This window comes from Podarcis liolepis (assembly GCF_965112155.1).
Source record: "Podarcis liolepis genome assembly, chromosome: 6".
In the NCBI taxonomy this organism is placed as follows: domain Eukaryota; kingdom Metazoa; phylum Chordata; class Lepidosauria; order Squamata; family Lacertidae; genus Podarcis; species Podarcis liolepis.
The window spans coordinates 57,810,994-57,834,188 of NC_139559.1; the positions used below are offsets into that span (position 1 = coordinate 57,810,994).

The 23,195-nt window shown below is 43.3% G+C and overlaps 2 protein-coding genes across 10 annotated transcripts in view; one reads left to right on the plus strand and one right to left on the minus strand.

Moving 5' to 3' along the window:
• Nucleotides 1-2,333, plus strand: part of ACOT11 (acyl-CoA thioesterase 11) — a 63,663-nt gene extending 61,330 nt beyond the window's left edge. For both annotated transcript variants that reach the window (XM_083510102.1, XM_083510103.1), the window contains one exon: nt 1,198-2,333. In XM_083510102.1, the coding sequence (XP_083366228.1) occupies nt 1,198-1,353 (156 nt within the window). In that variant the 3' untranslated portion in view covers nt 1,354-2,333. The remainder of the gene's footprint in view (nt 1-1,197) is intronic.
• On the minus strand, nt 2,034-23,080 carry FAM151A (family with sequence similarity 151 member A). 8 transcript variants are annotated; one of them, XM_083510143.1, is made up of 8 exons: nt 22,992-23,080; nt 13,061-13,668; nt 10,620-10,757; nt 7,834-7,986; nt 6,664-6,823; nt 5,292-5,516; nt 4,164-4,303; nt 2,034-3,382 (listed from the first exon to the last, which is right to left on the minus strand). In XM_083510143.1, exons 2-8 carry the CDS (start codon nt 13,194-13,196, stop codon nt 3,366-3,368), a joined length of 969 nt encoding a protein of 322 aa, XP_083366269.1. In that variant the 5' UTR covers nt 13,197-13,668; nt 22,992-23,080; the 3' UTR covers nt 2,034-3,365. The 8 variants fall into 8 exon arrangements, with proteins under 8 accessions (XP_083366269.1, XP_083366267.1, XP_083366268.1 ...); XM_083510141.1 differs by having other exon boundaries at nt 2,034-3,665; XM_083510142.1 differs by lacking the exon at nt 22,992-23,080 and adding an exon at nt 17,927-18,324 and having other exon boundaries at nt 2,034-3,665.
• Nucleotides 23,081-23,195: the final 115 nt, after the last annotated feature.

Sequence of the window (23,195 nt, forward strand, 5' to 3'; positions counted from 1 at the left end):
TACGCAATGATTCTGCTCCATTTCCAGGTTTTGGGCACCAGGTGAAAACTTTTCTCTATAACCAGGCTATTGACTGATTATACAAACTATGGCCCTTTAAATGTGTTTGTGGGGAGTGGGGTTATTGGTTTGCTTTTGTTTTTTATTACGCATTTTGTGTTCTCATTTTGTATTTTTAAGTTGTAAACTGCCCTGTCCAGATGAAGGGTGGTATGCAAATTTAATTAATAATAATAATAATAATAATTTGCCATTATTTCCAACTAGGAACAAACCATGGTTAGTGCTAAATTCCAAACAATGGTTTCTAAACTCAAAGTTTGGAAGTCAGCACTAACTGTAATCTGCCCAATTTAAGAAACCATGAGAAACTATGGTTAAAGCAACTCGGAAGTAGTGGAGGCTGGAGGCTATGAGCCTCTGTCCTCCAAATTGGTTCAGTTCCCAGGGATGTATTTTATAGCATGAGTTCACCCTATTTGTTCTGAGAGTAGCTTTGTGTACCAGATTACCTTTATAAAGTGTCACAAATCCTTTTTTTTCTGATGTCAGAATAGATGCTGTTTGTGAAACATTGAGACATAGCAAATCACTTGCTGTGAATTCCTTTTGTGTACCATTGGTCAACGCAACACTTTTCTCTATGCAATCACATATACCAATGTATTTGGGAATGGCTGTGCGGAAAAAGAAGTCAGGGACCTGCGTGTGTGCGCCAGCTTTTAGCCTCTGCCCATTTCTAGCTCCAAGGTTTTTCTGGCTGTAGGTTTTTGTGATTTAAAATGGGCACAAACCCTAAAAACAATAGGAGATGCACCACCAGTGTAATGGTTTGGATTGAGTTTGTGGGTTGCTATTCCAGGATTCTTGCAATCATTTCCAGAGATGGCTCAAGATGTTCTGATGCTTAAGGCAGAAAATCCACATGTTGTCTCTCCTGATACATGCACCCACAGATGTATACTAACTAGTTCCTTGTTTGCTGCCCTTCCATGGTACCCTGAAGCCTGCTTTGCATTCCTCTGAATAAACCAATGTCTTGTGCAAGTTAGGAATTAGAACTGAGTTCAAGGAGCCAAAGGTCCTCTGGCATTGCTGTCAACTGTACATTGAGGACAGAAATCCATTCTTAGTTTGGGGTCAGTAAACTGAAGCCTTCCCAGGAACTAATTGATAAGATGCTTTTTTTGTTTCCAGGTGTCATATTACCACCAGGCCACTTCAGGTGTTTTGGCCTACATTACAACAAACATTGCTGGCCTCTCTTCAAGCTTCCATTCCACCTTTCAAGCCTGTGAACAGTTTCTCCAGAAAAACAAAGACAATCTCTCGGTTGGGCTTCAGAATCTTTAGTTGTACAGAAACCAGTCATCTTTGTCTGACAATGAGCATTGTTGTAAATATTGAAATGACGGCTCAATGTATGGGATAAAAGGAGAGGAAAGAAACAGGTTTATTCAAATGCACAAATTGCACAGCCCTCACTTGTGGAGGGAAGTCACTTTTATTGGCTTATGATCAGAATGAAGATTTTTATGCAGTAGGATTTAATGATCAGTAACTTAGCAATCATGTTTGCACTTCAGGAAGCAACTTGTTCTGATCCGTCCTGGGTTTTACATATCCTTAATTGCACCTGTGTTGGCTTCTGTTGAAGCCTTGTATATATTTGATTGGCAGAGAAATGTGATGTCAAGAAAAACTTGAAAATGGACTGTTTCTTTCTGTGTCCAGAACACTAGGTGGGAGAACAGCTTTCAATTGAAAATCAGTAGCTTAAAAAATGACTTTTCATATAGAGGTGAAATGTTTTTTAAAGTGTTTTTTAATGAATTTCACAAGAATTCAGAACAAATTCATTGCAACAATTGTTCTTCATTGGAAGAATCTACAAACTAATTTTTGAATAGGTGGAGGGCATTCTTAACTACCTACAGTGCACACTGCACAAAATCAGCACAATATTAAATCATGTCACATGTTAGCTTTTCTTTAACCATTATTTAGTATCAATGTGTCTTTCTTGAATGTTGGAAGTTTTTTTTATCATCAGTCTGAGCCTGAGGGAGATTAAATTATTTTGCCCTGGCGGTGCTGTCCTTCTCATGTAAAAAATCATTCAAACTTGCCCTTCTGGTACTTGGAATGAAGGGGGATGAATAATCTATTCTTTGATCCATAAACTAAGTACCTCATTTTCTGTTTTACTAGGTGGGTATTTTCTCTTACTCTTTTGTAGTAAAGTTTGCCAGTTCTGGTTTTGAATCTTTTTGACAGAGCTGTGGGACTTTATTGACATTTCTCTCAATAAAAGAATATTTAAAAATTTAAAAGCTCCTGAGTTTGCATTTATTGGGCACAAACTGGTCAGGTGCTATTGGAGGCTATGGTGGCATGCCTCCATTTTATAATTATATATGTGCATGTTAACAAATTCTCATTTCATGCTCCACAGGGTTTAGCGCTGACACTGTTAAGCACATAACACATATTCCTGGGTTCTGAAGCTGCCCATAACATGGGTGGTATATCAGTGAGGCTGTTAACTCTGGTTAAGGATTGGTTTACATGCTTCAGCAGCAGAGCTGAGAACTGCGGTGGATCTCTTTCTTGTACATGAGATCACACTGTATGGGTAGCAGTTGTGTCCCCCAAGAACCACTGATGTCTGCCAAAGTCAGCCTGCTTCTAGGGTTTTCTTGCTTTGCTGCACATGTATGTCAGGCTTCTGCATTCACATTATGCAAGCGTGAAAGCTGAGGTCAAATACAGAATTCAGTACCTTGGGATTAATTTAAAATAAATCAAGTTCCTAGTACTTTAAGGTCCAGAAAGAAGATAAAAACAGGTAAACCAATCAGTGTAAGTGCACAACTTGTGATAGAGAATATAAAATTGTTTATTTTCTTCTAAACCTTAACTATCAGCTAAAATGGGACATTTTAAATAAATGTCTAAAGCTACTGATTTTTGTAATGTACAAACCCATTGGTGATGCTCCAGCCATGTCCTCAGAACGTCCACATCCACAGTCTGAGAATGAGTTTAGTTCAACTTCATTCATTTGTCATGTATCTTTTCTGCTAGTTTGAAAGTTGTCTCAGCCAAATGGGATGGCATTTCCAAGCTGTTTACGCAGCAGCACTGTCCAGATGGCAAGAAGCTGAGGATACTATTTGTTGTAGAAGTTGCTTCAGGGACTATGAATCGGTTCCTTTTTTGTGTGTACACATTGACGGAAGTAGCAGAGTTTAAACATATTAGTTGATCTGGTGATATCAGCCTAGGTGCTTGCCACATTGAACTTCCTGTTGTGCTGAGAACCAAGAACAAGCACACTTGGACCTGAACATCTAGTCCATGCGCTAAACTGCCAATCCAGCTGCAAAACAAAGGAAGTCAACCCGATTCTGGAGCATACCACTGCTGGTGATCTGACTCTGGGCAGGAAAAACTGCAAAGCAAGAAGAGCCTTGCCCAATGCGAGTCTCTGCTGTGTCAAAGGTATTCTGGAGCTCTCCAGTTGGCCAATGAGCCCAGAGAAACGTTACTGGTCTCTGAATTAAATGAAAAACTCGAAACTTTGCTGGATCAGCGCATATCAGATGTATAACAAAGAGCGGGACTTGGATGAGGTTGCCCTGATTCTTGGTGCTTAGTCTCAACTGAAATGACAGGGAGTTGGAATGTTTGTTCATGAAAACAAACACAAATGACTTTTATACTATAAAACAAGTCCTTCATATGTTCTTGGATGGCCCATTGGCCACACGGGCAGGGATGTTGGGAGTTGCAGTCCAACGACACCTAGAGGGCCACAGGTTCCCCTCCCTGGTAGGTAAGGGTCACAGCTCAGTGGCAGAACATCTGATTTGGACGCAGAGGGTTCCAGGTTCTCTTCCTGGCCAGGTAGGGCCTACAGCTCTCATAAACCCTAGCCAGCATCACCATGGTCAGCCTTAGTCATTTGTTGTCTAAAATGGTTTTTAGAATATGAGTCAGTGCAGGAAACTAGGCAAGTGCCTATTTACAAGCCTGCTGAATTTGTTGCTTAGACGAGGGGTGTGTGTGGCTGTGGCTGTATGATATGCAAATATTTCATACCCTTACTTGAATTTTGCCTGTATCTTGGTGCATTTTCAAAAGTAAAATTTAATACTCACATGCCAAGTCCCGGAACTGAGTCAACACAGGTTCAAAAAGGTCGTAATAGATTTGTTCAGGTTGGCTATTCTTTCGAATAAAGAGGAGATCATCCACTGTAACTGGGTCAGTCTTCCCTTGCCAGAGAGTCAGGCTGTACCTAGGAAGAGAAATCGTTTGGGGGGTACAGGAAGTTTTTGGAAGCTGTGTAGTCTAGGATGTTAAACAGGAAATCATTCAGTGCTAAGGTCCAAACTATACGTTATGTGGGTGATCCATGATTAGGCTGCAATTGACTTGATACCTGAGAGGCTTTGGGGTGTGGGGTTTGATTTGAGGAAATGGCATAGAAGGGAATGGGAGCCAAGAACAGTACTGCAATATTCAGAAAAGTCTGATTAGTATATATTTTATTAAATTTCTATTCCTCCTCCCAAAGGAGCCCAGGGCAGCAAACACTTCTGTGATAATTATTTAAAAAACTGTTAAAAACATCTGAAGACAATAAAACATCTAACACAAATTTAAGAACAGATGTAACCAAATCAGAAGCTGACCCACCAAAAGAGAAGCATTTTCAGCAGGCATCTAAAGGATACAGCCATGACACCTGCCTAATATCAACTGAGAAGGCATTCCAAAGTACAGGTGATGTCTCACTACAGAAATGACTCTGTAGGATATGCCTACGGGGATGACTTTACAGGGATGCAGCTCTGAAGGACAATAATGTTCCAATCTGCACATCAGTCCAAGAGATGTAACCCAGCAGGGCAGTTAGGATCAGAATCCCCAAAGATCAAATTCCTCAAGCATCCCGAGTGCCTTAGCATCCACTTCCTCTTCCCCCTACTCCCATTTTGCTGTGATTAATCTGGCTGTGTCCTTGTGTTGCACTGTGGGGAGATCAGTGTTGTACCTTGTGGGCAATGCATTCTTGGTTCCCAAGACAGCACTTTTTGAAAGGTGGTTGGCATGTTTTGTGACTGGGAATATGTAGATTCATTCTAATATTAGCAGTTCTGTTTTAATCTGACCTACTGCATACGGTTTGCAAGTTTCTAGTGCGTGAGTAAACCAAGATTTCTGAATTAATCTCTGTGTGTTGCAGGGGGGGATAAACAATAAGCGTGCTGTAAATCTCTTACCTGTCAGACTGGCTGAGAAGCCAGCTCAAATGAGGCCAGGCTGGTCTTGCCATGACGGCTCTTATGGGGAAGGTGATTCGCTGAGGCAGGTTCCCTACGAGGCTATGCATGTCCTCAACCATTTTCTGTGTGTAGGTCTTGTTTGGAAAGAAAGGTAAATAGAGGGTTGACCATCCTGGGGAGAGAGTGCAGTCTGGGAACTTCTCCTGGATGAGTGAGAGGAATCTGAGGACAAACAACAACAATATAAGCTGCAACTGCAGACATCTAAAGCCATTCTAGTTTCTCTTCACACAAGGGTAGCCAAGACTCAGAGCCTATTTGGGAAGCCTCACTAATGACTGTGGCAACTAATGACTCTGGGACTTGATCTGCCCCCAGTAACCTTCATACCTGGCTTCCAGCACCCCATATCCTGATCCCAAAGCCTTCCCTTATTACAGATATTTGCATTCTCTGATCTGCCATCTTTTGCCAATACAAGCTGAGACACTACTAGCCTGCGAAACACAGTCTAAAATCTAGAAGGAAACCCTGCTTGGCTTAGTGGTGATTTAGAGATGGTCTCAAGGCACAAGCCAACTTGGCCATTTGACACAATCAAGTAGACACTTGGCATTTATCAATAATTGTGTCGTTGCAAAATTGGCTTAGTGAAGTCTTGTGCTAGAAGAAGACTATAGAGACTGTGGGATGATTTGGAAGCTTTTCAGATGGAAAATGCTGGCTCCATTGCAGATCAAGTTGGGTGTGCCTCAGAAGAGAATTTATGCCACATATGCAGAGAATAGATGGTTGTGGGGTTACTGGGTTCCCAAGCTATCTGCAGCAATTGATCCATATTTTTCTGATGTCTTGCAATGCACTTTAGTGCAGTGGGACTACTGAGTACACCATGTACTATATTTGCCCACAGGTGTCCCCTCTTGAGCAAATATAGGGCTGAATCTGACTACATGGGACGGTTTAATTATACCATTTCTATAATTTTATTTATACATATCCCCTCTAAGGAGTATACAGAAAACTAAAGCAACAGACAACTTAAAACAGCAAATATTACAAAAATACAGTTAATATATAAAAGGGGGTCCCAAGGATATGAAAAGGGCACCCCTCCTCTCATAGTTCTTTCTCCAGCCTTTGTCCCCTTCTCCTCCAGCTGCTTTTCACAGGGTCCCCTGTATGCACATGCTTTACACAAGTGGAGGCTTAGGAGAAAGTCACAGGTTTTGATTCAACTCGACTCCTACCATGTGTCGAATGTTAGTGTGTGATAGAGCTGTAGACAGGTACTTCTGGATACAGATGCTCCATCCCAGGATAGAAAATCCATCCTGATACAAATACAATAGAAGTTCATTTTACTCACCGGCTTGCGTTGACTGCAATATTAATAGGTACATTTGGGCCTCTCAGAATGTCTGCATTTAGCCAAACAGGTCTGTGGATATTCATTTGAGAGGAGGTTTTTACTAATATATCCAGAGATGGGCCAACAGCTTTGATGCTTTTGAAATCCAGCTTGATGGCTAATTGGAAAAGGAAGAAACTCCTGTGAAATCCATCAGGTTCAGTTAGTGCCTCTAACTCAACCAGCCCTGCTTTGTTCTAGAATGAATGGATGGATGGAGGCAACATATGAAGAGGTCTGCTGTAGGCACAAGTCACCCTTTGTGTGGATCTCTCCCACAGTCAGGTAGGCAGCCTTTGAGAACATACTTTCCTAACTTTCTACAAGAAAATGGGCGCATAACAATAAATAGCAATGACCAAGTAGAGCTCTGGTGCAACAAATCTACTCCCCTCCCCTCCAAAACAAAAACAAAAACAGATAGAAGACCACAAAAAGTGTAGGATAATAATCATCACTGGGTAGGGGGCATGTTGGTGACAGCATAAGACTTCTGCACAAATTTTGTGAAAACAAATCAGGACAACTGCTCAATAAGTTTCCATCTGGAAGTGACCTGTAAGTTGCTTTATTATTGACCAGGAAATGGGATAACAAAAAGCAATCTATAAATTAAATAAATAATGAAACCTCCATTCCTGATTGCAAGTTTTTTGCTTGTTTTCCTGCCATGGGTCAATGGGTACATGTTCTTTTTAAGGTGTTTCGACCCAGTAATAAATTATGCTGCTACATCCAAGCTCAAAATACTCCTACTCTGCTTGGACTGCTCTCAGAGAAGCTACCCAGGGCCTCTTTTATACATAACTTCCTCCCCCTTCCTGGAAGATGCTTTCAGCACAAATGTAAAGTACTGGATATAAGATCTTAATGGTGTATAGTCTCAAATCCATATTAAACATGGGCCGTTATGCACCGTCTCAGCCATTTCCATGCATGTGACATATGGCAAGATCATAAGGCTGACAATAATAAATATAGTTAAATAAAATAATTTATCCCCGACAAAAAATTATACTTTTCAGATGAAACAATCTGAGTAAAAACAAACCCAATACCATTGGCTTGAAGCTTATAATTTCCTTCCCTATCCACTTCAATTGGCACGTCTCCTTTCAACCAACATACCTTTATTGGATGACTTAAGGACTGCCTCCAGCCATTCCTGAAGAGTGTTATCACTGTAGATGTCAGGTGGGTGGGCCATGATGGGCGTGTCTGTCTCATTGGGTGTGTTGTGTGCTTCAACAGTGACATCAGCTTCCAAGGCCATAACGTCACCTGTACGTACGTACACACACAAGAGAGAGAGAGAGAGAGAGAGAGAGAGAGAGAGAGAGAATTCATAGTGAAGAAAGTTTTGTGCACAGTCTATTTGCATATGGTGGGAGTTTGGCATGGGCAGCTTTCACCCAGAGGCACCATTTCAGATTTTAGGGTCTGGGATTGGAACAAGGTCTAAAGGCCTGCTTCTAGATGCATTCAGTCAACTGTGGAAAAAGCGCTATATTTAAACAGTTTGCTGCACTTCTCTTATCTTTGTTTTAAGGTAATAATTGTAGCAAATATTATCAATACAGAACAGACAATAATTTTATAAAGCAAAGGGATTTATTTATAGTGCATTTATTATTAATATTATTTATTTATTGCTGTTGTTAGTTGCTTTTCTTATGGAGTAACTCAAAGTGATTTACATTAAAACCAGTTAAAAACAAAACCAACCCCCCCCCAACCTACCTACGTATATGAATAAAAGGCAGGACTCTAGGTCCTAGCCACATTAAAGAGGCCAAAATGAAATTAATGGCTGAAAGTCCCAGGCAAAGAAAAAAAGCTTTTGTCTGCTTCCTAAAGCTAGATAAAGATGGTGCCAGGTGTGCCTATCTGGGGAAAGCATTCCAGAAGCAGGAGGCCACCACCAAAAAGGCCCATTCTCATATTGTTCCAGGGCGTTTTTTCAGCCAGAGCTTGACGGAACTCATGGAGGGGGGGGTCACACAAAGATGGGTGTCAGGTGATGATTGCAGGGTTCAGGTCAGTTTATGTGGGGAGAGGCAGTCCTTGAGGTACTGTTCTCATTGCAAGGAGGGTTTAATTTGAATGAGGACTCAACACAGTTGAGTTCTGGAAATTTCAGTGGTGTTATGAGAAAAATATCCACCCAGAGTTCATTGTCACCCGAGTCCTTTTTCTTACCCAACAGCAACTACGAGTGAGGCCAATCAGACACCAGGATAGAGCAACCAAAGGAGTTTAATTTCTCACTTGATAAATTATTATTTGTATAGTTTTAATAGATTTTGTGTGTGTGTTTGTTTTTAGAGGTTATTATTTTTATCTGTAAGCTGCCTTAAGTCCCTGTCAGGGGAAAAGGTGGGGTATATTTGTATGTATGTATGTATGTATGTATGTATGTATGTATGTATAAATAAATAAATAAATAAATGAAAATCAACTTTTTATTTTAAAGCTTAGTTGGGGAGCCTTTAGTTGTTGGACCACATCTTGTTGGACCAAACCATTGGCCATGCTGGCTGGGGTTGAAGGGAATTGGAAGTCAAACAACATTGGGAAGGGCTTCTACTCCCTCCAATTTAAACAATATACAAAGTGCTATCTGAAGAAAAGAAGAAACTAATTGGGTTCACACCACAAAGAAATAGAATAATATACCCAACACTCAGCATATTAAATTCCTACTGAAATAAATATATATTGGGTTTCTGATCACCAGGACAGCAGTGTTCCTGAAAGTGCAGAGGCCCTCCAATTTTATGCCATGTTCTTTTGATTCCTCTTGCTAACTGATAGACAACTCAGTGGAAACCTCTCTCTTCCAGTTCCTTCCTCAAGAAGGATTCCCAAGGCCCAATGAAATACTCGATTTTTTCAGATAAGATGTCTGATGTAAGTTGTGCCTGAGCTGATAATGGAAGTGGAAGAGTTCTACATCAGCCTGGAGCTTTCTGCCCATTCCTCTAGTTTCATTATCACAAGGTGATAAGCCCCTTCAGACAGAACGCAGTAGGAACCATGTTGATGGAGTTGTCTTATCTCACACAACTAGAATCAATTGCTCATTCTTATCGCTACAATGTGAGCCATCCTATCCCCCTTATCATTACAGATTTCTCTGCCTTGATTAACTGTAAGGAATGGTGTAGTTAATATGTTAAAGTTTAGCAGAACTTTTAAATCATGGTGGTTAACCCACCTTAAAAAAAGAAAAGGTATATTGGAAGAATGTATTAAAATGCACTTTTGAACCTAGAATGAGCTCCTTAAAGTTAACTTCTGTCACTTGCCCCTCAAGCACATAAATTGACAAATAAACTGCAGCTGTTTTTCTGTCAGTTGAGGGATATTGACAAGTTCTTACACTCATTAGCAAGTCTATATACCCCTTTATCCTCCATGTGGGTGGTTGAATACAGACTTACTCTGAATTCATAGCAGTGATGTATCTGTGAAAAGCATTATTTGAGGGAGGGAAAACCCTCAGCTGGACTTGAAACTCAAGCAGTCATCTTCCCTGCTACTACGGTACATACTTGAAAGGAAAGTTTGTTCCTTGGGAACTGTACAGAACAACACTTGCAACAAATGAGACCAATATCTCCATAAGTCTAGTAAAGAAATAATGATGTCTAACAACTGTAGAGCAGTCGGTGTGGAAGCACCTTCACAATGTGCAGTTAAAGTCCAAATGTACCTCTTTAACCACCACCCCCTTCCCAACAAACACTGCCAAAGTCAATGACATCAACACGTCACACAGTGTGCGCACAGCATGCACACTTCACAAAACACCAACCCCACACAATCGAAGGGGCGAGCTGGTGCACTTGTTCCCAACTATGGTACTTTTAGCCAGGCATGATCTAACCTGGGAGAAGAAAACAGTGTCTTACTCTTCAATGCCTCTTCCATTTCACTCTTCCGGTTTGCAGCATGGTACCAGCTGACCAGCAACCCATCTTTCCGGTCTATTCTCCTCAGATTGAACAAATAATCCAACATATCTCCACCTGTACTGAAGGCCTGAGAATCTAAACAGGAAATTGAACACAAATAAACATGGGTTACTCCCAGTGCTTTTTTCTCTAAAAAAATGTTTAGGGGTACTCTCATATCACCATTTTATAGTTTAAATCAGGGAAAATAAATACAGCAAATGGACAAAAGTACAGAGATTCACAAAATGTTTAGGGGTATGTGTACCTCTGCGTCCCCTGAGAAAAAAAGCACTGGTTACTTCTAATGAAAACTAAACCCACACACAAAATAAAAGCTTTATGCAAATAAGAAAATAACGCAACTTCCCGTGTCATTCCTGGTAGTTAGACCCAGTTAGTGCATATCTTTGGTGTTGAAGGAACATACCATATTTCATTCATTTAAAGAAGGGAAGGGTCCACATTGCCTTTCTAAATAAATATACATATGGCTGATAACAAGATGACATTTAACAGTAGGGCCAGAATTGGTCCAACAAATGTACAGTATGCCATACCTAAATTTTCCAACAATACGTAAGAACAGTTTTGTTGGCAGGTTTTAACATTTTATCCTCTATGAAACTAGACATCAGAGTTGCCAAAGTTATTTTCAAGGATAGGAATTGTCCTTGCAACCAGTTAAAGCCTGAAACGGTCTCTCGTGTGTCCTTTTACTATAGATTTATCAAGGGGTTTGAGAAAGCATAATTTATCCTATTAACAGGTGGATTTCTGGTCAAACCTTAGAGAACCTTTTGAATAACTTCCTTGAGGGGTGGTGGTGGTAATAATATATCTGAAGGTTGTAATATCTCTCAGACTTGCTGTGATTCTTATTTTACTAACTTGTCACCTTTAGTAATTCATAATCAGTTCTGCTGAGGTTGTGATTTTGAATTATTTTGTATTTTGTACTTTGCCTAATGGTTAGTTGACTGTAATAAACATTTGATTGATTGACTGGTTTAGCATCAGGTATCCAAATCCTGTGAGGAGGGGTCTTATGTTCCAGTTCACATCTCGGCTTCCCCTTCATGGGCTTACGAGCTCTTGGCTTTACTTTCTTCCTTGCTACGTAGAAGTGCTTTTGTCTTAGCCCCCCCCACCCCACCCCCAAAAAGGGCAAAGTCCCTAATCAAAATTCTGTGCAAATTCCAAGTAATGAAGAAGAAAGATGCTCAACCTGTCGAGTGTTATAACTTAAGAAACTGCTTGATACAGAGTCAGACCATTGATCCATCTAGCTCTGTGTTGTCTACACTGACTGGCAGGGCTTCAGACAAGAAACATCTCCAGCCCTACCTGGAGATACACAGGGACTGAAACTGGGGCATGGATGCTCTGCCACTGAGCTTTCCACTATAGTCCAGGGAAAATATCAGGCAAGGTTGTGAGGGTTTCACAGGGGTTGGGTTGAGGCTGTGCACATCTTAGGGAAAACAAAACTGAGTTTGCTCACCTTCCCACTACCCAGCCACCTCTTGGATTTCATGGAACCAGCCCCAGAAATATCCTGTGAGGCTAAAAGACCTGAAGTAATACATTTCACTGAACCAACTGGCCTCAAAATAAGTAAGCATTCACATTTTACCTGCCTGAGGAAGAATTCAGCAAAACAGGGAGCTTGCATACTTGTGCATCAACCTAAGCCAAAAGCAGTTGCAATCTAGTTGGACTAGATCAGGGGTCTGCAACCCGCGGCTCCAGAGCCGCACGTGGCTCTTTTACACCTTTGCCGCGGCTCCGGGGCGGATACTAGCGAGGGGAGGAGGCGCATTGTACGTCCCGACACTTCCCACTGTGGCGGGCGCTGTACTGGCTGTGACGTCACATGGGGGTGGTGCGTGCATTAGTTATGCACCGTCCCGACGTCACCTTCCTGCCCGCCCGCCCGCTACATTGTAAGGGGCATGTACGCTGGTCACTGCATTGAAAGGGGGCATGTACGCTGGTCACTGTTTTGAAGGGGAGTGAAGAACACACACACACACACAAAGGTAACTTGTTAATTTAACATTTATTTCTATGAGGAGGAGTAATTCTGAGGGGTCAAACAAAGAAATAATAATAAAAAGTGACAAAAAAGTTATTTTTATAATGACGAGTTTTGCGGCTCCCAGTTTTTTTTCCTTCGGAAATGGGTCCAAGTGGCTCTTTTTGTCTTAAAGGTTGCAGACCCCTGGACTAGATGGCCCTTCAATTCCCTTCCAACTCTACAATTCTATTCTTATAGCTGCAACCAAGAGCCTGTCCTGTCAATGTATAGAATATGAATTCTAACCCAGCAATCACAGCATTTATGTGAAATTCACTGGCCCCCACCTCCAGCAAACCCTGGTCTTCTTGCTTAGTACCTTGTGGGGATTTCCTGTTGACTGTCAGGGTTACAGTGAGAGCTATGCAAACGGAAATCACTGCCATGGCACTGATCACAGCAATGACAACTCCTTTTCTTCCAATGGAAGGACACTTCATGCTGGAAGCTGTCATCTTCTTTAAGTGTGCCAGCTCCTTGGCAGCTTCACCTATACAATTGCAGTTTCCTTCCAAAAACAGGATGAGAGAGTAAATGAAGGTGAAGAGGCAATTCAGAATGTTTAAACTCCAGCCAGAAGCCTTGGCCCCCCAAAAACAGAAATCAGGACGAAGGGATCTTAATTCAGTAAGTGGTATTCTTTTTCTCCTTTTAAAAATCCAGAACAGCTCTGAAGAAGTTTCCTTCCAATAATCCACTGCTGCCTTGAAGGGATTCTCTTAATAACTTGTGATTTTTCTCACTTTAATAATTATTGCCTTGGACAAGTCACTTGTGATACCATGCTACTGTCTTGGAGGAGATTCCTTCTAATGATGTTTCGCTGTCTTGCAGGTGTTTCTTTTAAACAAGCTGGTACTTTCTTGAAGAATTGCTTTTCTAACACACCTTCCTGGCCTTGTTTTTCTTCTGATAATCTGGCACTGCCTTAAAAAATAATTATTCTTCTTTAAAAAAATGGTTCTGTGTTCCTTGAAGGATTTACCTCCTGGTAATCAAAGATCACCACCAAAGATCACAGGCTAAGTTTCTGTAATAGCTATAGGTTGTCTACCAAGAGGGGGGGAAAGACACTGGTGATGATCTCTCTAGCTCAGAAATAATTTTACTGAAGTTCTCTGAGGTTGTTCTCCTATGAAAAATCCATCAGGGCAATATTTTGAGGCCAAAGTACATCTACTTGATATGTGCTGGGGGGTGGGGGGAACCTTCCCTCCAAGAATTAGTTATATTAATGCCATGTGTGTGAAGGCAGCTGTTCTAAGATTACGTAAAGATGGGTCCTCCCTCTTCAGATCTGCGCATACAAATGCTGGATCACATTAGACACCACTCCCACCACCAGGGAGGAAGAAAGAAAGACTATGCCTGCTGGTTTTAAATTAACAGGTTTGAAATAATACTGACATTATCACTTCTAAGCTTTCCTGACCTTACTAGATTAAGAGAATATATTCCTCTGAAAAGCTTCTGTTAAAATTACAGCATTAGCCACACACATACACATACACACACACACACACACACACGTAAATGCAAGAAGTTCAGGATCTCATAACAATTGAACTCATCCCACTGTAGATACAGGAGACCTGAGACATACCTCTGCAAATCCCACTAAAGCCCTTAAGTACTGTGCTTGCTTTACATATCCCAAGACAGGGTTGGGTATACACTGTGTATGCTGGGCCAAATCCTCATGGTGCTCTCTTGCTTTGCCTAGTGAAAACCATGACAACCAGGTTCAAGCCGATTCAGATGGCAGGCATGTGCGATGGCTACAAAGGAGGTGTTCCTGCCGCACGAGTTTGTGTTTCCTTTCTCAAAGTCCCAGTGGGCTGCTGCTGTCAATCGCCTTCTTTCCAATAAGAAGCAGAGGCGACTGAACCCCAGCTTGGTGGCCTCTCGCTAAGCAGAAAAGAAAACTGTCCAGTAGTTTAGTTTGGGGCACAACAGTTTTTGTTAAGGTTAAACTCTTGAATGAACGTCTTGGAGACAGTTCACATGATCAAACAATCTGTTCTATATGTGATAGGCAGGAAAGGTCAGTGTGCAATGCCAAGTGGCCAAGCGATTATTCCATTGACCTGCCAGACTGAGACTGCCTGTAGTGTGCAGCTTACCCAAGCCCACAGCTCATCCTCGGATTAAAAACAAAGGGAAACCACAAAACTGGTGTTGTGCTGTGTTTTCGTGGGTGTATTCTATAACATGTCGTTGATGCAGTTAACAGTGTATTAGAGGTGGATTCATACTGGACTGTCCAAATTTCATTCTGCTTCATTCTGCAATGCTTCCTCAGTGTTACTGACTTGTTACCTAATTATAGCCATCTGGAGGGGGCCGCACTTGAGCTACAGCACAACGAAGGTGGAACACACACACACACACACACACACACACACACACAGCATGGGATGAAAAGTTACATGACTTCAGCAAGAAGCTATGCACTGATTGGAAACCTAGCTGTTTGTTTACTCCCAAAACTTTGGCAAGCATGAATGGTATTGGAATGACGCAACTGTCCCGATACCACCATAAGCACAAATTCTTCTGAACGCACAATAAAAAGGACACTTGGAGAGGCCCAAAGGCTTCCATGTGGCTGAGGAATCTCCTTCTCCAGTGGAGTGCAATGCCAGCTCCATGTCTCAGGGACAATGTGCAGTTAAATGCAGTTAAACCACGAATCAACAGCCTGCGTGGCTTATTTGGCATTTTTTATGCAGTTTCTTTACTCCCTGTTGTAGTTTACATAGAATCGGCATCTTAATATTCAAGCAGCACCTCATTGCTAGGGATAAAAGTAGTGTCCATCACAGATCCAGTAATTCCACCCTGTTTACAGCATGATCTGATCATTTTTAATTGCAATTTATATTGTTAGAATCATCATGTAATCAATATAGTGATCATGCTATCAATACATTTATGAACACACATTTGCTATGGTAGCATGACATTCTTAAGACTACTACATCCTTTCCAAAGCTGTCACCCAAACGCAGCAGACACTGGTCCATTTAGGCCACATGGGGCACTGCTCCAGCCAACCTCAGTCTGCCATCAGCCAGGCCCCACCTGCCCGCCTTCTTACTTGCAACCAGCCAGAAGGCAGCTCTGTTGTCATTGGCTCTGGTTCCATCAATGTTGGTCTTCCTGCCTTCTGCCCCACCAGCCCCAATGAACACAAGCTACCACTGTCCAAACATTGTTCCATTTCTACACCACAAGCATAACACAAGTGTAGTATGCATGCAGACCAGCAGAATGAAAATAAAGCCGAATCCAGGATTTATGGGCTGGACAGGTGGCTCCTGAGAAGCCTCGTTTTAATTCATTTCTAAGCTTTTATGCGTCAGATTCACTTTTCTCAAAGCTTCCCTTCTACTGCCACCTTCTGGCTGACATGCTGGGACAAGTTAATCAGACCTTGTTCCATTTTACAATATTCTTTACAGGACTCTAGTGGTGTACTGGAAAAAAAAATGAAGTACAGGAGATCACCAGGACAGTCCCCACAGCAATATCCTAAAGGAGAGTCCAAAATGTTGGTGCAAAAAGGGGGGGGGCGAATTAAAGAATGCCAAGATCCAAGTTTGGAGCAAGTACTCTTTGGTGAGAGAACCCCAGCAGAGATTTAAAATCACAAAAAATGCAGCAAAGTAAAGCATGGAGATATAGGCTGTTAGACCTTTATATATATATATACCCTTGTAAGTTCTAAAACTTCCCACTTCCCTCAGCATAGGAAAAACCACGTTTGGTAAATAAAAAATTAGTTTACTTACAAATTCTTCAAAGGTTAGGTCCATGTATTTTTTCATACTGTACATCAGTCAGAAAAGTTGTACAGGCAGCAAAAATTGGCTTGGTCAAAATGGAGAAAGTTCTTAAATTATTGCTACAAGAACACAAGAATGGCTTGTGAGAGCAATGTGACTAAGCTGGAGCAATCATCTTAGCCTCCTCACAAGCTGAGCTTCTTAAGTAGACTGGAAGGAGAATCAAGGCTTGATTACTAGTCCCTCCCAAGGTGAGCTAAGCCTGGCAGAACAGCTTACTCTATGATATTAAGCCCTTCATGCATTAATTTGACTTTAAGAATGCTGGTTATATGAGGTTGGTTATCCCACAAAAAATGCAAGCAACTGTGTTAATCCATTATCTATAGACATACACACACACAAACAAACAAACACCACATAATGTTCTATTGATTAGGCTCATAATCCTTTGCATAGTTTACCTGGGAGCAACCCTATTGAACTCAGATGATTACTTCTTATCAGGTCAATTTGTAAAATATAGTGAGCTTTAACCAAAGATCTTTTATTAGGAATGCAAACCATCTTGCAAGATATGTTTCCATTTAAACTGATACCATGAAGTAGGAACCCCCCATCAAAGGAAAGAAGAAGCCAGTTTCTGCTTAGATATTTCATCCTATTCCCTGAATTTCTTTATGGGAATATATTCAGAATAACAAACACAGGTTGCTATTATGAAATCCTTCAGTAGGCTTTTAAGAATCAGTTGCTCATTACCCTTTTTGACACAGGTGAAGATAGTAAATTCAGTAAATGGTAGCTCACGTTCTAATACAATTGTCTCCTGCACTTGTTGAATTTCTCTTAAAAAAACAACAACTGTGTTCCATTGCTGCTGCTTTGGTGTGTTCTAAAATAGTAAATGAAATACTGATGCTTCCCCCTCTGCTTTTTGGCTGCCTTTATCTAACTGCCATGGGGGGAGGAAAGAAGAGGGAGGGGAGGTCCCAATGGGCGTAATGGGGCTTACTCACAGGTAAACAGGTAAAGGATGGCAGCCACAGGGTTCATGTGCCTTTAACAGCTGTATGGCAGACAGAAATTCAACAGGTTAAACATTTTCTAGTACAGAAACACATACATGGCTTCACCATGATTGCACCCTCCCTAATTTTGTGTTGCGGCATGTCTCCCATGGCAGAAATGTTGTGAGAATTAAAGAATAGAGGGACTGTCATCCACCAGACTAAAAGTGACAGGTGCGATGCCCTCTTTTCTGTGTAAATTTTATCCCCTTTTTGGATCACTTCAGGATTCCCCACCAAAATGCTGTTTTGGGGTAATGCCCTTAAATGTTGTTTCGGGTGGTTTGTGATCCTAATGTACATTCATCTCATTGACTTGGACCATACCGAATGAGTGTTGAGTCTCCTCAACCTTCAGCATGACTCTGGAAGCAATGACACAAAAGGCTGTTTTGGGGTATCATGACCGGCTCGGTGCCCCTGATCTGAAGAAACAGGCTTAAAGTCCCCCTGGTCCAGTCCTTCTATTATTCTGTTGTCCTATGGCAGCCATTTTGTGTTATGCCACACCTCCATGGCAGCCATTTTGTGACTGGCACCCACAGCCTGCCCTCAAAATTCAAAATATGTCCCTGGTCCAGAGAGGTTGATGACACCTGCCATACTCCAACTATTTTCTCTGCCCACCCCCTCTTATTTTCCCTCATAGTGTTTGGAGGAAGGAAAATAAGCAGCAAGTGTGACAGGGAAGGAAGTGATGGTTCTTTTAGTTTAGCTTTTTGAAAAACAAGAAAATGCCTAAATACAGTTGATTTAAAATAATAATAACCACCTGTTATTCTGGTTTCTGTCTGTTACTTGTGCAGTGCTTCCAGTATATTGCACCTTCCTGTCTTTAGGAGAATTCCAGGCATGCTTCTGCTTTGTAGAAGCCATTTAGCAGCCATTAACTTCTCTGGGGGAAAGTGCAGGCAGAAGAAGCACTAGGCTGACAGCTTCTTTGTCTGCAGACCAGATTTGCTGGTAATTTTTGACAATGCAACTCTCTCTCTCATTAGAGTGCTAACATGACAGTCGCTCATGGAGAAAGTAAAGACTTTTTTGTTGCAAAAAAACAAAAACAAAAAAACCAACTATAGACACAAAGAAACAATTTCTAACCTTTCCAAACACTGGCCTTATATGTGAAAAAGCATTTCTAAAATTGTTTCTAAAAACAAACTGTTCAGTACTATAGACCCTGTATAGCTGATGGACAAGGAAAGGGGAGGTTGTGATATATTATGTACATGTGATGGGAGCTGGGAGGCAAATATTGAAAATGTGGCTTACTACAACCCTGCAATGTCTACCGTATATCCCCATATTGCAGGTGGATAGAAAAAGCTGCAGCCAAGTAACTTATAATGATGTAATGCTATCTGCCATTTATATGCCTACATAGTAGAATGGAGTGGGAATTATAACCGTTGTGTATCATGAGCTCTGCATTTCAGATGGATGCTAAGGTTGACAGACAATGGCTCATAATAGCTCTCTAATAAACAATCCGAAGAACTGCCTCCTATTCAGCCTCTTATTGGTGAATTAAAACATCCAACATGCCCTTTTCATTGCCATACTACAGAGTACACAGGTATTGCCAAGATGCAGGCAGTTCTGTAGGTGTCAGAGCTGCCCGAGGTCCCAGCTCACAAAGGACCAACGCCAGTTCGTTGTTATATACAAAAGTCTTTATTGAAGTTCAGTTTCACTTTCACTGCCGCGGCGTGCAGCTCTACGTCTGAAACTCTAGACCGCTGAAGCTCCGTCTGAATCTCCTCCCCCCAGACACCAGTTTAAGACTCTAGCCTTGCTCCACCTCTTCCTTTGCTCTTTCCTCCTCTGGTTCCGCCTGTCAGCTGGGGTCTCGCCCTTCCTAGACTCTTCTGACGCTGAGTCCCCTGAGTCTTCCCCCTGCCTCCGGCGGGCTTTAGGACCTGGTTCCCAATCCGGGTTTTCTGCTGTCCCACGCGCCTGTACATTCGAACTTGGCGCGCGCGCCCAGCCGGCTACCTTCCTCCTGACCGTTACACTGCTCCTGTCACCAGGGGCGCCGACTTATAAAAAATATTGGGGGGGCCCATACCGGGGTCCTGCCGCTGGTTCGCTCGGGTAGCCGGGAGAACGCACTTCGAGGTGGCGGTGTTGGGGAGAGACCCTCGCTCAGGGCGCCACTAGACTTGGCGGCCGGCAGCCTATCTGGGGGGTTTTGGAGCGTATTTCGGCGGAGCGATTGGGGAGGAGGGGGCTTGTTGCCGGATTCTTCAGCTGAGCCGGAGATCCGCTGCTGGGGGTCCCTGGGCCGAGTTGTGAGCACGGCCTGCTGAAGGGAGATCCAGCCGATTGCGCGACGGGGACAGCCGGGGCTCTCCGGCTAGGGCGCGCGGCTGGCTGGCTGGCGAGGGAGCAGGTGGGGAGGAGGCAGGGGTCCTCACTCTCTTAGGAAACGCACCCGTGCGCCCGATTGCCACGAAGTCCGAAGGGTGCGTGTGTGGAATTAAAAAGCAAAAACGAGATACGGGCAGGGCAGGCAAAGAGTTTTCTGCAAGAGGATGGAGGGCAGGTTGAAGAGAAAATCACTCAGGATGAGACAGTCAAATCAGCCATGATAAAATGGGCTCAGGATATTGGGTATAACATCATGTTTGAGGACTGGGAAAGGTTATGGACCACCGGAATGAAATTCACGGCATGTAATGCCTTGAAGGAAAATATTATGAAAATTATTTATAGGTGGTACATGACCCCAGTCAAGCTTGCAAAAATATATCACCTGTCTGATAATAAATGTTGGAAATGTAAGGAGGCTGAAGGGATATTCTTTCACCTCTGGTGGACTTGTCCAAAAGTGAAGGCCTTCTGGGAAATGATCTATAATGAGTTAAAAAAGGTATTTAAGTATACCTTTCCCAAGAAACCAGAGGCCTTCCTCTTGGGCATTGTTGGCCAGAAAGTGTTAAAGAAGGATAGAACTTTCTTTATGTATGCAACTACAGCAGCAAGAATACTTATCGCAAAATATTGGAAGACACAAGATTTGCCCACACTGGAAGAGTGGCAGACGCAATTGATGGACTACATGGAACTGGCTGAAATGACTGGCAGAATCCGAGATTTGGGAGAAGAAACAACGGAAGAGGACTGGAAAAAATTTAAGGACTATTTACAAAAACAATATAAGTTGTATGAATGTTAAAAATTTACATGATTCGGAAACTATAGCTTCAGCAATTAGATTTGGGAAACAGGAAATTATATTTTAAGTAAGAAAAGGTCAAAATCTAAGGTAATACTATGTTTAATTTAAGATATAAGTAACTGATGAAAAGTATGTTAAATTTAGAGGTATAGTATTTGAAAAGTACAAAATAAGGTACGAAACAAGGTAATAATTTGCTGATATCTTTATTATAAAGAATGCAGGGTAAGAGGAGGGATGCGAGGAAGTCCAGTTAGTTATATAAAAAATGTGTTGAATGGTTGGTTTTCTTTTCTTCTTTTTCTTTTTTCTTTTTCTTGTTCTTTTACTTTTTTCTTCAGTGTATGTTTCTAACTTTGTATTTGAAAACTTAATAAAATATTTATATAAAAAAAAGAGAAAATCCTTTCGCTTTTCTGGGGCGCAGGGAAGTCTCAGAGCCGGAGGTTGGGGAAGGGACCCCCTTTGCTCTGCCCTCTTCTCCCGTCTTAGATTCGCATGGGGGTCCCCGCCCGAGCTTGCCTGGCCACCGGGCCACACAAGGACCGCGCTCTACGCGGCGCACCTTGCTAGCCGCACAGCTGTCCTCCGCGGCTGTGGAGCGGCCTGCGCCGGTGCCCAGCCCCTCTGGGCGCCCGCTGCGCTGCCAATGACAAGCGGGCGACGTCGCGGGCGGGGAAGGCGTCGCTTTCTTTCCCGATCCTGCATCCTCCCAGTCTTCCAGCCCTTTTTTGGGTTGGAAGCTCGTCTCGTTCGCCCTTCTCCTTTCTTCACCCTGCGCGCAATTTTCCTCCCTCGTCTCCCTCCCCATTTCTCCTTCCTTCCTTCCTTCCTTCCTTCCTTCCTTCCTTCCTTCCTTCCTTCCTGACGGGCTTGGGCTCGGGCTCGGGCTCGGGCTTCGGGTAGGGCTCGGGCTCAGGCTCGGGCTCGGGCAGCCACAGCGTCGGCGGTGTTGGCGATCGGCGGCGCGGGGGGATGGCCCTCCCGGGGGAGCCGGCGCTGCTCAATGGGGTTGCCAAGGAGACAGGCCGGCCGCCCCCCTCCCCCGGCCCGGCGCCCCCCGCCGCACCGGTGCCCGTTATTGAGCTGGTGCGCGCCGGGCGCCCTATAAAAGCCGCGGACGCGCCCACCGCCGCCTGAGATTATTGGGGGGGCTGAGCCCCCCCAAACGAATTTTTGAGGGGGCTCGGGCCCCCTCAGGCCCCATGGAGTCGGCGCCTATGCCTGTCACTGCTTCCCCCTTCGGGGAGGCTAGCTGGACCTGACCTCCCCTCCGTTCCCCCACTCTCCGATAGAGGCGTGGTCAGTCCTGACTCATCTTCTCCCCCTGCTGGAGGAGACGCTGGCCCTGACACATGGGACTCTTCCCCCCCACTACGCTCTGGTGGGGAAGCTGGTCCTGATCTCCCGCTGCTGCTTTGGGAGTCCCCGCTGGCCCCTTGTTTCTGGTGTGTTCCCCCTGGGACCCCCCTTGCCCTGACCATCGGCGCCTCCTTCTGGGAATCTTCTGATTTGCTGGAGAAGCTCATGGAATCTCTCGGGTCACTGTCATACTCCCCTACGCTGCCCTCAGATTCTTTCCCTTCGCTCTCCATTTCCTCTCTCCCCTGTGCCTCTGTCCCTGAGCCCCTGACAGTAGGATACACAGATATTTCAAATAAATTCATTTCGTCTCACAGTTATGCTGGAAACAGACACCACAGCAAAATATATCCTCCAAAAAGCAAAACATATAGTATGGGGAAATTTAGCTAAATTTGCTGCCTCCTTTGCTTCCTAACCTAAAGCTCAACTGAACACAGACATGCTGGGCTCAGCTCACAAACATCAGACTGCACCAACCTGTTGACCTCCAGATATTTTGGACTACAACTCCCATCAACTGCAGCCAGCATGTTGTATGAAGCATCACACACACAAACACAACCACTGTGCTCTTAGCAGTCTTACCGTATAAATGGAGAGCCTAAAACAGGAAACCAGGGTATATGTGTTACCCTAGACTTTTCCTATCCTCATGGGTTGTACTTGGGGAACATGGGGATAAGATGTGAGGCTGGTGATGCACCCCCAGAACAGTGTCCTCAAATGCAGGGCGCTCCCCCCCTCCCCATGGCAGAGAATCATTGTGGTTCTTTTTAATTCAGACACCCCCATTGCATCATTTTGCTAGCTCTGCAACAACATGCAGAGGGAATAGTGTTTCTCTACCTGCACAGTTTTTGGATATATAGCATAGCACTTGACCATCCTTTACGCCTGAACTTTCTGCACCACGTTACCCACTGGAGAGTTATGACCCCTCTAGTTACTTGCTTTTGCAGAACCAAACATGACTCTCTGCTAACTCCAGCTGCCCAATGCAGGGGTACTTTCCTCCCATCTGCAAAGCTCTGCCAGCTCTATGGAAAGCGG